Here is a 15164-nt window from a genome sequence, read left to right as displayed (position 1 = left end):
GCTTGGTGTTCACTTACCAGGATCTCCACTTTGTCGGCCCTCCCAGAGGTAGTTCACAAGAAAACTCACAGCTATCAATTCATTACTGCTCCCTATCACCACCCCACCAGCCCTGACTTCCGAAATCTAGCATTTCCGTCAACTTAGAGTGATATGAAGTCTGTGAGGCACACTTAAGAAGTTTAGCGGGTATACGACGGGAGCTGCCCTCTTAGGCCTCCAAGTGGAAAGACTTCATTGAAGCCAGTGGCGTCTCCATGACAGAGAAGACACGGTTAGGAGAAATGTAGTCCTGGTAACTGAGTCATTTCTGAGACGCTTGCAGGCTTTCCTGGCATTTGGTGTAAGTAATCCTCTGGTAAAGGACAGGCATTCTGTCATGGTTAATAATGAATGAGAGTGAAAAGAACTGAGCTGGGCCATTGACTTAGACAGGTGTAGGCATACTGGACGATGAATAAAACACTGGGATGGAAATTGCTCATATACTCTGCCTAATGCCTCCTGCAGGTTGCAGAAGGATGTCTCCTAGCAGGCGATTTGATTTTTTTCAACAAATTCCTTCGCCAAACAAGTATAATTTCCCCCAAAACTTGTTGTGAATTAATAAAAAAAAAGTCAGGCTGGAGAATTGAGTTCACTGAATAAAAATGACTGTGTTGCTGAGAAGCTAAGTTTTATTATTATTATAATAAATATAATTACAGGTAAATTGAGACCATTTTTGATTCATGACAAACATACATTTCCTGTGTGTATAGCACACAAATACACAATGTATTCCACACTTGAACAAATGCTTTTTGAAACTTTGAAAGTTAATATATTAGCTTATTAAAATCTGAATATAATACATGTTTTTGGTCACAAGCTCTGAGTGTCTTCTCACGGTCCACAAGACAGTCGGCTCCACGTCACTATTTTCCTTGTCCACAGCAGTGATATACAGTTTATCACACACTTTTACAAGACTGTATTGTATATAACTGTGTGATGTCATGAGCCTACATTACCAAAAATATATATAAAAGCACATATAAAGAATATGTAATTATGCCTTGACTCTATCCATAAATGACTTGAAGCAGGTAATATATTTGCTTTTAAATGCTATTTACAACATGGACTCTTGAATGATATGTGAATTTGAAAATGAAAAACATATTTTCCAGACTCAAAATGTTGATGCCCTAATGTTATTTATTTAAAAAAACTGATTTCCAAGTGGGCAACCCTACCTTAGAAAAAGTCAGATTCAAGGGTTGTGCCATAAAATTTCCCATAGTCATTCTGAATGCTATAAAAAAGATGGTACTTGGATTTTTTTCTACACTGACTACAATCCAAGTTATTAAAGTTTAAAACTATATGAAAGCCTTCATGAGGATCCTGAATTGTATTTCCCATTAAAGAAAAGAAATGGCTCAGTGAGTCACATCTTTAGATTTCTGTAGAAGAGAAAGCAGAAGGCCATTGTCAGTCATCTTGAAAGTTAAAACTCAGCACTTAATATGAATTTAGATGAGTTTAGGAGAGGAGCTTTACGGGCTTCTGTTCCTCTGAGCATCCTGAGGGCAGTGAGAACTAGACTGCTGATCTTCCAAACAAAAATCATTATCAAATGGATTTGTTACAGAGCTATGCAGAACAAACTGCAGTCAAATGTGTGCAGCTACAGTTGGCTTCCACGGGAATTATAAATGGCTCTAACGCAGGGCACTTTCAGTCGATTCAGAGTGAAACAATATAAGGCTTGTAACACATGTACAGAAAACGAAAATCAATGTGAAGAATCTCTGTGCAAGTTCTTTATTTTACGTTTGCTTGTAAAATTGATGTACTTTGTTTCTTTTTTAACACTCCATTTAAAAACTCCAGCATTTTCATATAAAAGAAAAGAGAAATTATAGGCTCTTGGCAAATACCTGTGAACAAAAGAATGAAGAAAAGTGCTGGGGCCACTTTTACAGTAGCTTTCCATCAGAGATAATGTCTTATCTTGAAGCTAGTGCACCTATTTTAAAAGTTCATTTAATTCGTTACACACTCATGATTTATTTGCATATTGACATGAAAGCTGCCTTCATCATCCATGCCATTATCAATCGAAAATCCATAAAAAAAAAAAAATCCATCAAGCACCCACAGGATGCAGAGATCTGTCTTTGAAATGGTGGCATGGTATTAATCTGTCCTAAAACTAGGAATAACTTTTTTGAAAGAAGCTATAGTACATTGAGGGATTCCCTGTGGCTCAGTGGTAAAGAATGTGCCTGCCAACGCAGGAGACGAGGGTTTGATCCCTGGGTCAAGAAGATCCCCTGGAGAAGGAAATGGCAACCCACTTCCGTATCCTTGCCTGGGAAATCCCATGGACGGAGGAGCTTGGCGGGTTGCAGTCCATGGGGGTCACAGAAGAGTCAGACATGAGTTAGCGACTAAACAACAACAACAGTACCTTGAGAAAAATAAGTATTATGATTTTTCTGGGAGGGAAAGTTGCTAAATACTGCAGCAAACTCCTTACAGAAGCCGCAAAATCACCTCTGAAGGTCTTAAGCAACAATTCCCTGAAGCTAGAACTTACAGGACCAGCAATGTAAAAATTTCACAATTCTAACATACACCTATCTATGACTGTGAAGACGTGCCTCAGATTTATACATCTAATTGGGTTTAATCTTGAAGACACAAAATGAAAAAATCTAGAATGTGTTTTCAAATAATCTGAAATAGCAATCCTATGACCGTTATAAAACTACCAGTTTTAAATACCACGGCTTGCATGACTTCACAATACAATCATCTCCAAATACGTCATCACAAACTCTGGGCAGGAGCTTCTTTCATAAATTCCTCGAGGACAGCTACCACATTTTTGGCTTCGGGCATTTCTTCGTGTTCCACTTTAACAATCTTCAAAAGGATATCTCCACTACCACAGTTCTTCAGGAACATGTAACATTTAAACAAAGCATAATGATTCATTTCTGCCTGCCGGATAAATCTCTTCAAATTATTTGTGTCTTGTATGGCCTAGAAAAAGATTACCCAGTTAACTCTGTGTTCAGTGAGATAATAATGAAGCTTGAAAAAGATTTCCTATCCAGCTGAGAACTCAACTAATATGTTAATGAAATGTTTGCCTTTTATTTAAAATATTTTAATTGCTAATATGCTTTGCTCTTGATAGAACAAAATCTTTTACATAAAGTAAAAATACAAATCTCCTAAATAAGGTGACAACATGCCTCCCCAACAAAATTCTGAACCTTTAGGCATGGAACTACGTTTTTTGTGCTTCCCAACTAAGACATGCCTTAAATTATAAGACTGATATCCCTAAAATATAAGCAAGCATTCAATTCAATTTGTTGGAAATGCAATGATACATACACAGAGGCCACTGAAAAATATAAATGAATGCCTTTTGAAGATTCTAGCTCTTGTTTGTTTTTCAAAAATTAGAACATTATTTTAATTATTATGAATAAGGCTTACAGTGCAAAAACAGAATAATGCAAATTTATGGTTAAAACTTGGACTTTACTTGACAATTCATAAAAAAAATAAAGATACTGTTTATATAAAGAATGACAGGTAATACCTTTCATTAGTATTGCCTTTACTATTTATAATGTCACTATATCATAGTGGATACATTTGCTCCATCAAAATGTCTGTTTATTTGCTAATTGTAAACGAACATGAAAAAACGTTCAGCCTGAATAATAATTAAAGACAGATTTGAATAGCTATGGAGTGCCAATATTAAAGTAATAAAAATAAATAAGACTGATTTAGAAAACTGTTACATTAGGTTCTGCCTAGAAAACCCATACACATTGCAGAACACTCTGTACTTTGTTCCTAGTTTTTTTGAAGTGCAAGCTGGCAATTTTTAATAGAAACCAAAGCATTCAAACCCTTGACTTGGTAATCCCACTTTTGGGAATATACATTAAGGTAATAATCCAAATGAAAAAAATACCACCCAGCAAGGCTCCATCTGGGCATCTCTCTGAAGAAAACCAAAGCACGTACCCAGAAAGATATCTGCAGTGCCATGTTCCCTGAAGCATCACCAACAACAGCCAAGACACGGAAACAACCCAAGTGTCAACTGATGGGTGAATGGACAAAGAAACTGTGGTATATACACACAATGGAATACCCCTCAGCCAGTAAACAGAAGAATGAGGCCTGGAACAAGGGCTTCATGCTAAGCGAAACAGGTTCTACAGAAAAAGACAAATACCACATGATCTCTTCTACATGTGGAATCCAAATATACATTTTTAAATATAAATATATAAAAAACAACTCATGGACTCTACAGAGGCAGCAGATAGGGAGTGGGAGAAATGGGTGGACTGTTTTGGCTGAAATAAATTGAAATTTTTATATACAAATAAAAATAGTGATATACATTGTCACCTGTCAGACTAGCAAAGATGAAAAGTTTAGATACCCAGTGGTATCTGGGTTTGGGGAAACTGGCACTTTCAATGCTATTGGTATAAATGGAAATTGAGGATTATAGTTTTGAAAGTGTTCTAGTTAACAGACATCATAGCTGTGAAGCAGATTTGTTTCCTGGTCACTGGTACTAACTAAACTTTACGACAAAGATTATATGTGGCACTTGGCACACAGCCAGTTAGTTACCTTTAGTTTAAAGTTCTCCAGGACTTGTCGAAAAAGAAAAGGGTTACCTCCTTCAGCACCATTCATAAAAGCCTGCATCCAATCCTCACAAAACCGGTTGCTCCCTATAAAGTATTTTAGAAAAATGAATAAAAGTAAAATCACAAGACATTTATTCTTCCTTTCTTTTTCTTTTTTAAATTGAGGCATAATTGAACCATCTAATATTAGTTTCAGGTGTACAGCACAAGGATTGAATATTTGTATACATCACAATATTCTTTCCTCATTTAAAAAACACTTATAATGAATTATTTAAGACTTCTATATTGGTCTAAAAAAACCTTAACTCACCACCTGGCTAAGAAATACCAAACTGGTTGAAGCTCCCACATGCATCTTCCCAGTGCATCCCCCTATTTTCCCATCAGAAAGGATTATCATGCCCATGTCTTTCTGTAAACGTTTGCCACATACTTTATCTCTAAGCCCTATATAGTGTAAAAAAATTTGCATATGTTAAAACTGTACTTTTCTTTAATGGCTCTTTCACTATATAGTATGTTTGGATGCTATACGGAGAGCTATTGCTCGAGTTCACTCATTGTCACGGCTGTATAGCATTCCATTGTGTGAGTATAACAGCTTAGCAGTTCTCCTATTGACAGACACTTGAGTTGCTTTACTATTAATAGTTCTTTACTATTGCAAACAGCGCCCTTATGAATATCTTGTATTTGTCTTCTTGTATACATACATAAGAGTTTCTCTATATACCTAGGAGTAGAATTGCTAGGCATGTCATGATCTCCATGTTTCTAGAAATGCTATTGTTTTTGGCGATTTGGGGATAAACATGTAAAACTGCACAGGGCAGGGAGGATAACTTTGCGTCCTTTGTTGTCAGTGTGAAAACAGTGATTGACAAGGCTGTTCCCAGGGTTGCAGCTCACCTGCATTGTGGAACTGAGGCTGGGAGCTGCTGCAGTCGATGGTCACAGACTTCTGCTGCTCCTCCGTCATGGCCATGCACAAGGATGTCATGGTGCCTTCGTGAATAAGCCCTTGGAGACTAGCCACGCTCAGAAACCTGCCACACACACAATCTTTTTCCACAAACTATACTACAGGATGGGAGGGAGAAAGCAAATTCATTCTGCATTGCGTGGTGGGGGGAGTTAAAAACAGAAATATCAGACTGGCTGTGGAAAAGGTGCTCTCTTTGCAAAACTGTTCTTTACCTGTGAATGTCTCTCTTTGTTTTTTCATCTGATCCTTTAACCTCAACAGGAGTATAACTCAGAGCCTACGAGAGAAAAATAACACCCAGCTGATACACGTATGCCAGTTTTCCTTGCAGAGCACCTAGTGACTAAACGTTGCCTCCCCCAATAACCACCGCACCAGACCATGTTTGCTGGGCACCGCCCTGGAGCTCTCCAGGGCTATGTTCAGCTGCTCACTTATGGTCAGGAACCTAGCCTTACTACCTGGGCTTGAGGGGTGGTCCAGCCTCAGCTGCATCCACCCACCACATGAAAAATGAAAAACCTGGCCACTTACTCAAGCCTTCCCCACTGTCCAGATATTTTATTGAATATTTTATTTGGACATTTTTATATAGTTAAAAATTACTTTGGATTTCTGTTTTCCTCTTCAAATTGTTTTAGAAATCACATCTCTCCCACATCACTTCAAAAAGTAATTATTTTAGAGAATTCCCTGGTAGTCTAGTGGTTAGGATTCAAAACTTTGACCGCTGTGGCCCAGGTTCAATCCCTGGTTAGGGAACTGAGTTTCTATAAGCTGTACGGCACAGCCAAAAAGAAAAAGAAAAAGTGATTAAAATGTTTTATTGTATTAGAAGATAGTATTCACAACTCTACCTCCGTAGTGTAACTTTCTGGATCTGTGTAAATAGAGTGTGGTGTATCCTTATTGCAAGCATAGTCTGAATGAATATTCAGAGGGCAGGTGGAAGTAATAAGTAATGTTCAGAGAAAATAAGTATGTCTTTAAATAAACCAAACTCTGCCAAAGGGATCCTCAATGCAGGAAATACTTTCGTTTGGGCAATACTTACAGCATGTAGCAGAAAGGTGAGCTTCTCCTGAAAGAGATGGACCACCCTTTGGATGGGGCAAACAACATCTGCAAACCAGCTGCTTAGGTAAGACTGGATGTGGTTCTCCCCACCACTTTCCTAGATTAAGAGAGAGTGAGATTTGCTTTGATCTAAGCCTTCACCTTAATTAATGGACTTAACATTTTCTTTATGATACTCTTGACAGTGAAAAGAAATGAGGACTGACACCTCCTTCTTTTTTAAGCTAATGCCACCAATTAAAACAAAAGCAACTGCACGAATTTCCTGGCAGTTCAGTGGTTAGGACTCTGCCTTTCACTGCCAGGCACCTGGATTCAGTCCCTCGTTGGGGAACTAAGATCCCACAAGCAGAGAGGTACGGCCAAAAAACAAAAAAAGGAATTGTGATATAACTTTGCTGGGCTTGTTAGGCAGAGAGAGGATTAATTCAGTACTGCATTTAAAAAAAATACACCAAGACATGCATTACATAAAATGAAGAAACCGACTTAATATGGTTCTATGCTATTTCTTCACTGAAAGGAGTTAGGGCATTTCCATGTCCATCTCCTCCCATTGTGCTGTGAACTCCCTGAGATACTCTCTTAATAAACCTTATCTCCAAAAATGAATGAATAAAACTTCTTTCATTTAAGGGGAAGAAAAAAAATCCTCATCTCCCCAAGCATCTGGTACAGTTTCTGAAACATCCATGGATGAGCTTATAAAGGACCTGTTGAATGACTGAAGGAACACAGACAGCTCACTAACACTTGAAAGTGAACAGGGGAGGACAAAGGTCAACACATCAAAGTGCTCAAGCCCACTCCGGTGTGGTCGGACACACTGCCAGGAGCTCAACCAGCTTCCTTGGCTCTGCTGCTCCCTAGGGACTGGTGGGAGCGCCCCATCCTGGGAGAGCAGCTACCCTAGACTCGCTTGTATCCCTGGCTCACTCCAAAGCTATCATTCCCCTCTGTACTGCCTTGTAAGCACAGGCATGACAAGCAAAAGGAATTATTATCACCTGTAATGGGTAGAAAATTTATGAGTTATGACTTAGCTCCCACAAACCAAAAGCACAGTATTTAAAAGGTATGGATAAAGGAATCGATATGGATGTATCTAATTCACAAAAGATCGATTAATGAAAAACGGGATGTTTCTAAACATCTTTGAGGTTAAGTTCAAGGACAGTCATCCCGTTGCACAGCATGTCTCTGGTGCCAGCAGCTTCGTAGGCCATCAGTTCTGCACAGAGTATAAATCTTATATGTCTAGAAATCAGAAAAGCAGCATCTTCTTCCTCGCTTGGCATGTTATGGTATGTCTTTGAATTTAATGGACTGAATTTTTCATAGATACAAAACATCACAAGCAGTTTTGTGAAACTTAGAGGACTGTGTCCCTTGCTCCTCTTAACAAGCACTTTCCTACTGGCCCACAAAGTAGCACATTTTCAGAATTGAAGTGTCTGTGCCCACTTGGATGATTTGATAAGAACAGTAGTCACATAATGTTAGTCATTTGGGTCTTTAAAAATATTAATGCAATTGTCTTACCTCACAGTTCATGGTATTTTTCAGCCCTTGAATGTATTTGTCCAATTCAAGCCTGAAAGTATGTTCTTAAGGAAATGATAAAGGATGAATCAAGACAGGGTTTTATCTCTCAATGGATAATAGGAAAATCTCTTAAATATCTGGCTTGGTTAAAACAAGCCACAATATGGGAATTTCTTGGCAGACCAGTGTTAGTACTCCATGCTCTCACCACCTGAGGGCTCAGTTTCAGTCCCTGGTTGGGGAACCAAGATCACACAAGCCAAGTGGCCAAAAATAAATAAATTCATGATAAAACAAGTGAAGACAAACTGGTCATATGAAGGTATGAAATTGAAGTTAATGTATAAGAGGTAGAAAGGCTTTTCAGAGGTTGGTAGTAATAATCCTCCACTTGCCTGCCAGCATTTCCTTCCTGATATCCTCAGAGACCAAAGAAAGGATATAGCTCAAGCCCTTTTTCAGACCCTCCTAAAAAACAGACCACAAACTCTGAAGACTTCTGCTCAGAGTCCGTTGACGCTGTTTGGGGAAGCAGTTTTTCTTGTTGGAAAAGGCAGTAATAACAACCGACTCGGTAACCTGGAATTCTAGAAAAGAAAGAAAGAGCTAAAATGCATGCTTTTGATAACTCATGCATGTAGTTTTGTAGGCTTCTCTGAGCCCTGGTCATCCTGATCTGGCAATATCGTTAGACTGCTCTGGAATTCAGAGCTTCCCAGACTTCTCCTTGGTTTACTGATAACAACAGACGAAAGTGAACATGCATCATACTGGGCTTTACCTAAAGCAGCACCTAACAAACACAGAATTTCTTTGAATTCTTCTGTCTTATGTGAAAAACTCATACAAATTCCACTCTTGTTCATAGCTTACCCATGTTGACATGGTTTATCCGTGTTTTCCCTTCCATAAACATACATGAATCAATGAAGCTCCAGGAAGGAGGGGTGTGTGTGTGTGTGTGTGTGTGTGTGTGTGGGTGTGTGTGGGTGTGTGTGTGGGTGTGTGGGTGTGGGTGTGTGTCTAGCCAGAGTTGATCTTTTGGAGTTTCTCATCGCGTCCCATATTTAGCTCAGAAATAAAATCTCAGGACACAGCATATTTTACACTTACCTCAGCTCTACAGCTGCAACATTACCCAGCCCTTCAAAGACTGCTCCCTTAGAAAGACGCTTCGCAATGAAACTGCGTAGCTCCGGCTCCAGTTCAGATGGTAGATTAGTATCCACCAAGGAGAGGCTTGACAAATGAAAGATACATGTTCCTTAGCAGCGGACTCTGCATTTATATCCCGTCAGTTAGACAGGACATTGCTAAAAGCCCTCACTAAGGACTCGGCAGAGCTTTCTATTCGACTCCTGTTGGTGAGGCTTCTAGGGATGTATGTCACCAAGTACGATCTGCCTCATCCGTTTAAAGTAGTCCTGCCTTTCTAGCTCATTCTCATTAGTATTATGACTCCACTGGGACCCCCCCAAACTCACTGACCTTACCTCTTTTTCACAGTAACCTCAAGTTTCTCATCCTCACCTCCCTTCTCCTTACCCAGCTTAAATTCCACGGCCAGTCATTACGATCACCACCCCGCATACATTCACATTCAACCTCTGTTTCCGCCTCCTGGTATTTGCTTAGCAAACCTTCAGCCCTGGTTAGTCCAGTTCTCTACCTAGTCTGCCCCTGCACCTATGCAGCTGAATGTGGCTGGACAAAACCCCACCACCACAGGGGCTAGTCTCAATTGAAATCAATGACCACCAGCCACCAGTGGGCCCTGACCGCTGCCCAGCTCTCATGCCATCTCCTGGTCCACCCACATATTCTACTATTTCATGCCTCCTTTTCTTTCCTCAAACCTCCAACTACCACTGCCCATGAATAAACACACCAGCTCAGTGATTACTTATGACCTAAACACACACATTTCAGTTTGGTTGAGATTAGACTATAAACAGAAACTATAATTCGAATATGTGAGAAGATTTTCCATCACCAAACTTCCCAACAGAGAATATGAACCCAATATGTCTCACATCTTTGGTTCCATATTAAGGAAAATTTCAAACACTGAAGAGTAGAAAGAATAATATAACGAACCTACATGTACCTACCACCCAGTTTTGACAATTATCAGCTTATGGGGGAAGGAAGGGATAAACTGGGAGACTGGGATTGACATATACACCCTACTATATATAAAACAGATAACTAACGAGGACCTACGCACAGCACTGGGAACTCAATACTCTGTAATGGCCTATATGGGAAAAGACTCTAAAACAGAGTGGATGTACGTATATGCATAACTGAGTCACTTCGCCGTACACGTGAAACTAACACGACATTGTAAGTCGATTATATTCCAATAAAAACTATAAAAAATTTTGTTTTCATCTCTACTCCCATGTTGTCCATACCCTCCACCTCTCAGACTTATTTTGGACTTTTTTGTTTTTAAACTTTTGACTTTGTATTGGGGTATAGCCGATTAACAAACAACGTTGTGATAGGTTCAGGTGAACAGCAAAGTGACTCAGCCAAACACACACATGTATCCATTCTCCCCCAAACTCCCCTCCTGTCCAGGCTGCCACATAACATGAAGCAGAGTTCCATGTGCCCTACAGTAGGTCCTTGTTGGTTAAACAGTTTAAATATAGCAGTGATTACATGTCCATCCCAAACTCCCTAATTATCCCTTCCCCCAATCCTTCCCCTCTGGCGAAACTTAAGCTTGTTCTCTTAAGTCCCAGACTTATTTTGAAGCAAGTTCTAGGCATCATATTATTTTATCCCTAAACTTCTCATTACATATCTCTAAAAAATGCGGATTTACAAAATATATATGTATGTATCTATAACCACAATACCGTTACAGCACCTGAAAAATTTCTTAAATCATCCATCATCCAGCCTCTCGGTGAACATATTTTTGTACTATACCCTACTTTGCATCAAGTGTTGAGGTTCATTCATTCCTTCCCTTAGTAAATATATATTAAACATCGACCCTATGCCAAGTACCTATCACTCAAGGTTCTAGGCATGGAGACATCAATGAACAAAAGAGGCAGCAATCACTGCTGGCTTGGAGTTTACATTGCAGTATGCAGCAGCAGAGCTATGAAAGGGTATTCAAGGGGGGTGGGTAGGGAGAGGAGGATTTTAAATTTTTTGATACTCATATGATATTGAATATTTACTGGAGTTCCAATCAAGAAGCTCAGAATAACTGTCTGGCTAATCAACATGGTGCTAATCACCACGGTATGTGGCTCTGCCCCAGCCTTGAATAAATGAATAAAGGAAAATAAGATGAGGTTCCTAGGGGTGAAGGGGGCTTGATGGTTTCATTCAGGGAAAGCCGAGGGCGGATAAAGTACCCACTGACATCTGCATGCCAGAGATGCCCTTAAGAGAAAAGCACATACACGGCTTAAGGCCAAGCTGTTTTTACCTGAAATCATCACCAGAGGGAGTTTCTGCATTTGTGCCACCTGGGCTTCCATCATCGCTGTCCGCTCGCTGCTGTGCCAATCTGCTCGCCACAAAACCAATTCGGTTATGAACTATGGGCTCTAAGTCAAGCGGAGTATGCCCTCCCTCCCCCAGCAAGCAAGGAAGGGGACAAACAGACCACTAAAACTGCTGCAAGGTAGAAATGCTTGAACTCCGTCCTCCTCCGCCTAGCTTCAGTGACAGGGAAAACCTACAAAAGAGCGCTGACAGGAGCCCCTTCTCTCCTCCAGGCCACTTAAGGAGTAGAGGAAAGCCTAAGTTAAATACCCAGAAATGTCAAGGAAATTTTCTCTTAAATACACACTTTACAGGGAATTCCCGGGCGGTCCACATAAGACTCGGCACTTTCAACTGCGGGGGGAACCAAGATCCCACAAGCAGCCCAAACAAAAACAAAACCAGACTTTACAGGGCCAAAAGAGCCCCAGGAAGTCGGCTTGGGAGGAGGGAAAAGAGGCAGCAAGGACAGACGGTAACCAGAAGGTGGGGATAGGGAAGGGAGGTGGGGGTAGGGAAGGGGGTGGGGACGGAGGAAAGCGGGGAGACAATCACAGGAAGGACGGGGGGTTGGGGATTGCCTTTATTGAGCGTGCGAGGCACTGCGCTAAACAAAAGGCAGAGGTGACAGGAAGGGGCTGCGAAGATGTCAAGGACACAGCGCTGAGGCGTGGGAGGACCAGGCGCAAAAGCCCAGGACTGGGGGCCGGGAAGCATGGCTTGAGGCGAGGAGGGTCCTGAGGGCCTGAGACCTTGGCTGGGAGGGGAGAAGACTGCGTTTGGGAGCCGCCAAGCTGCGGAACCCGGAGTGGGCGGCGGGGCCGGGCGGCCGGGCGCTGCACCTGCTTCCGCGGTAGCTGTAGAGACAGTAGTGGCTGCTGGGCGGCGGGTCGAGTCTCCGCTCCTCGGCGGAGCCGCCCTCTTCGCTGCTCTCTAGCTCCTTTTCATCCCCGTCCAGCGATTCCTGCAAGGAGGGGAGCATCGCGGCGGCCTCTGAGCGGCCCTGCGTCCCCGCCAAACCGCTCCCCCGGTGCCGTACAGTCCTCTGTGGCCGGGCTCGTCCGGCTCCCGGCCCTCGCGCATCTGCGTTCCGCTGGTTTCCCAGACTCTCAGTCGAGAAAGCTGGAATGCCCCCTGATTTTTCTGTGTTCTTTTTCTCACATCATTCAGGTCTGTGCAGAAACGTCACTTCCTCAGAGACAACTTCTTAATCGCCCTATGCAAAACATCTCCCTGGCACCTCCACTGCTGTCGCATCAGTCTCTATCCTATCCCCTTATATCGCTTAGTTCTTCATCCCAGTTATCACCCCGACAAGATGTATTTGTTTACTGTCTCTCCTACTAGGATGGCATCTTGTTCACTGCTATATCCTCTGTCCTAGCCCGTGCCCTATGCGGCTCAAAAACCGCCGAATTAGTTTTAAGATTTTTGTCACGTCAGAAAAAAGAAAAGATTTTTCTAACGCCTAGGCATCTTTTTCTTGCACGTTTTACCTTACCACCGTATTAAAGATAATAAAGTACACCTACATCCCGTAACTTTATATTAAAAAAATGGTAGCTAACATTTATTGAGCATTTTCTGTGTGAGGACTTTTCTAAGTGCTTTACAAATACTTACTCATTTAATTCTCACAACCCCATGAGATAGATATTATTATTATCCCATTTGACAGAAGAGTAAGCCAAGGCTAGAATTACTTGACTTGTCCACTGGAAAATAAGGTTGTAAGTGGCAGTGTTCAGTCATGTCCCACGCTTTGCCACCCTGTGGACTGTTGCCTGCCAGGCTCCTCTGTCCATGGGGTTTTCTAGGCAAGAACACTGCAGTAGTCATTTTCTACTCCAGGGGATCTTCCTGACCCAGGGATGGAACTCACATCTCTTCCATCTCCTATATTGGCAGGCAGAGTATTTGCTACTGGGACACTTGGGAAGCCCTAATAAGTGGCAGAGTGGCTTTCAAACCCACTGACTCCAGAACTCAAGACCACAAAATTGAAGATGACTTGACCTAAAATTATGTCTTAAAGCTATTTATTTGGGCAGTTAATCTCAGGGTTTTTTTTGTTTTCACTTCTTTAGATCTTTAATTTCTTACAACAATATTTTGGTTTTTCAGAGTATAAGTTCTGAACTTTTGTTAAATTTTTATTATTTTTGATGCTGTTATAAATGGAATTTTCTTAAATTCATTTTCAGATTGCTGTTGCTTGTGTATAGAAGTACAATTGATTCTTGTATATTGACCTTTGTTTAAAAATTTTATTTTTTAATTGAAGGATAATTGCCTTACAATATTATATTGTATATTGATTTTGTATTGTGAACTTTGCTGAACTCTTATTAGCTCTAGGTTTTTAAAAAATGTATTCTTTAGAATTTTCTGTATATAGTGTTTCCATTTCCAGTTAAAGTACCAACGGCTACTTTAAATAGCTGAGTGGTTTAAATAACATTTATTTTGGGGGGTGGCTGTACATCTTGGGGTCCCAATAGTAAAAGTGGTGAGCCCTAACCACTGGACCACCAAGGAATTCCCTAAACAACAGAATTTATCGTCCCACAGTTCTAGAATTTTAAGTCCAAAGTCAAGCTGTCAGCTGGGTTGGTTCCTTTGGAGAGCTGTGGGGAAAGAGTCTGTTCCAAGTTTCTCTCCCTGATTTACAGTGGTTGTTTTCTATATCTCTTCATATTGTTTTCCTTCTATTCCTAACTCTGAGTCTATAAAAAAAATTCCCTTTTTGTGGTTAGCAGTCCATGCTTTTCTCCAGGAGGCATGGTGCAGCCAGAAAAAAATGTGGGTGGGGTGGGGGAGTTGAAGTAATTTACACAGTCACAGAGTTAAGTATGGAGCTGAGTTAGAGTTGAGTTTTATAAAACATTTTGGCTCAATAGTGAGAACAGTGGACTGGAGACTGAGAGGCATGTCAGAGAATGTGACAGTAACCTGGATAAAAGATCAAACTGGTCTGAAGTAGGATATTAGTCGCAGAAAAGCATTTTATTCATTCTTGCTAAAACAAAAAATAAGATAATTCTATTTATTTATGCCATGTAGGATCTTAAAGGTCCACTAACCACTGGACGACGAGGGAATTCCCTACAACTCCCTTAAGCTCTCTCTTTTTTTCAGCTCTCTCTCGGTTTTCATTTATTAACCGGGTGATAACAATGGCACCTACATCACAGGTTTGTTGAGACAAGTGATGTAAAACTTACACCTTGTCTGGCACACAAATGCTTCATGGATATCCGCTATTATTTTTTCCTTTTAATAGGAACATGTAATTTACATTACTAGTTATTTCTCTAGGATAAACTGTGCTGTAAGTGGAGGCAGAGAAA

The 15164-nt window shown here is 40.8% G+C and overlaps 1 protein-coding gene across 1 annotated transcript; it reads right to left on the bottom strand.

Annotated features, from left to right (window-relative positions):
• Window positions 1-883: 883 nt before the first annotated feature.
• Window positions 884-12804, bottom strand: C8H17orf75 (chromosome 8 C17orf75 homolog). The gene is made up of 10 exons (XM_068977621.1): window positions 12657-12804; window positions 11756-11836; window positions 9412-9537; window positions 8742-8885; window positions 8296-8353; window positions 6731-6850; window positions 5889-5953; window positions 5601-5737; window positions 4669-4772; window positions 884-3036 (listed from the first exon to the last, which is right to left on the bottom strand). Exons 1-10 carry the CDS (start codon window positions 12794-12796, stop codon window positions 2821-2823), a joined length of 1191 nt encoding a protein of 396 aa, XP_068833722.1. The 5' UTR covers window positions 12797-12804; the 3' UTR covers window positions 884-2820.
• Between the last annotated feature and the right edge of the window lie 2360 nt (window positions 12805-15164).

Source organism: Capricornis sumatraensis, chromosome 8, assembly GCF_032405125.1.
Source record: "Capricornis sumatraensis isolate serow.1 chromosome 8, serow.2, whole genome shotgun sequence".
NCBI lineage: Eukaryota > Metazoa > Chordata > Mammalia > Artiodactyla > Bovidae > Capricornis > Capricornis sumatraensis.
Note: the sequence above shows the minus strand (reverse complement) of the source record. Positions and strands in the feature narration are given on the sequence as shown.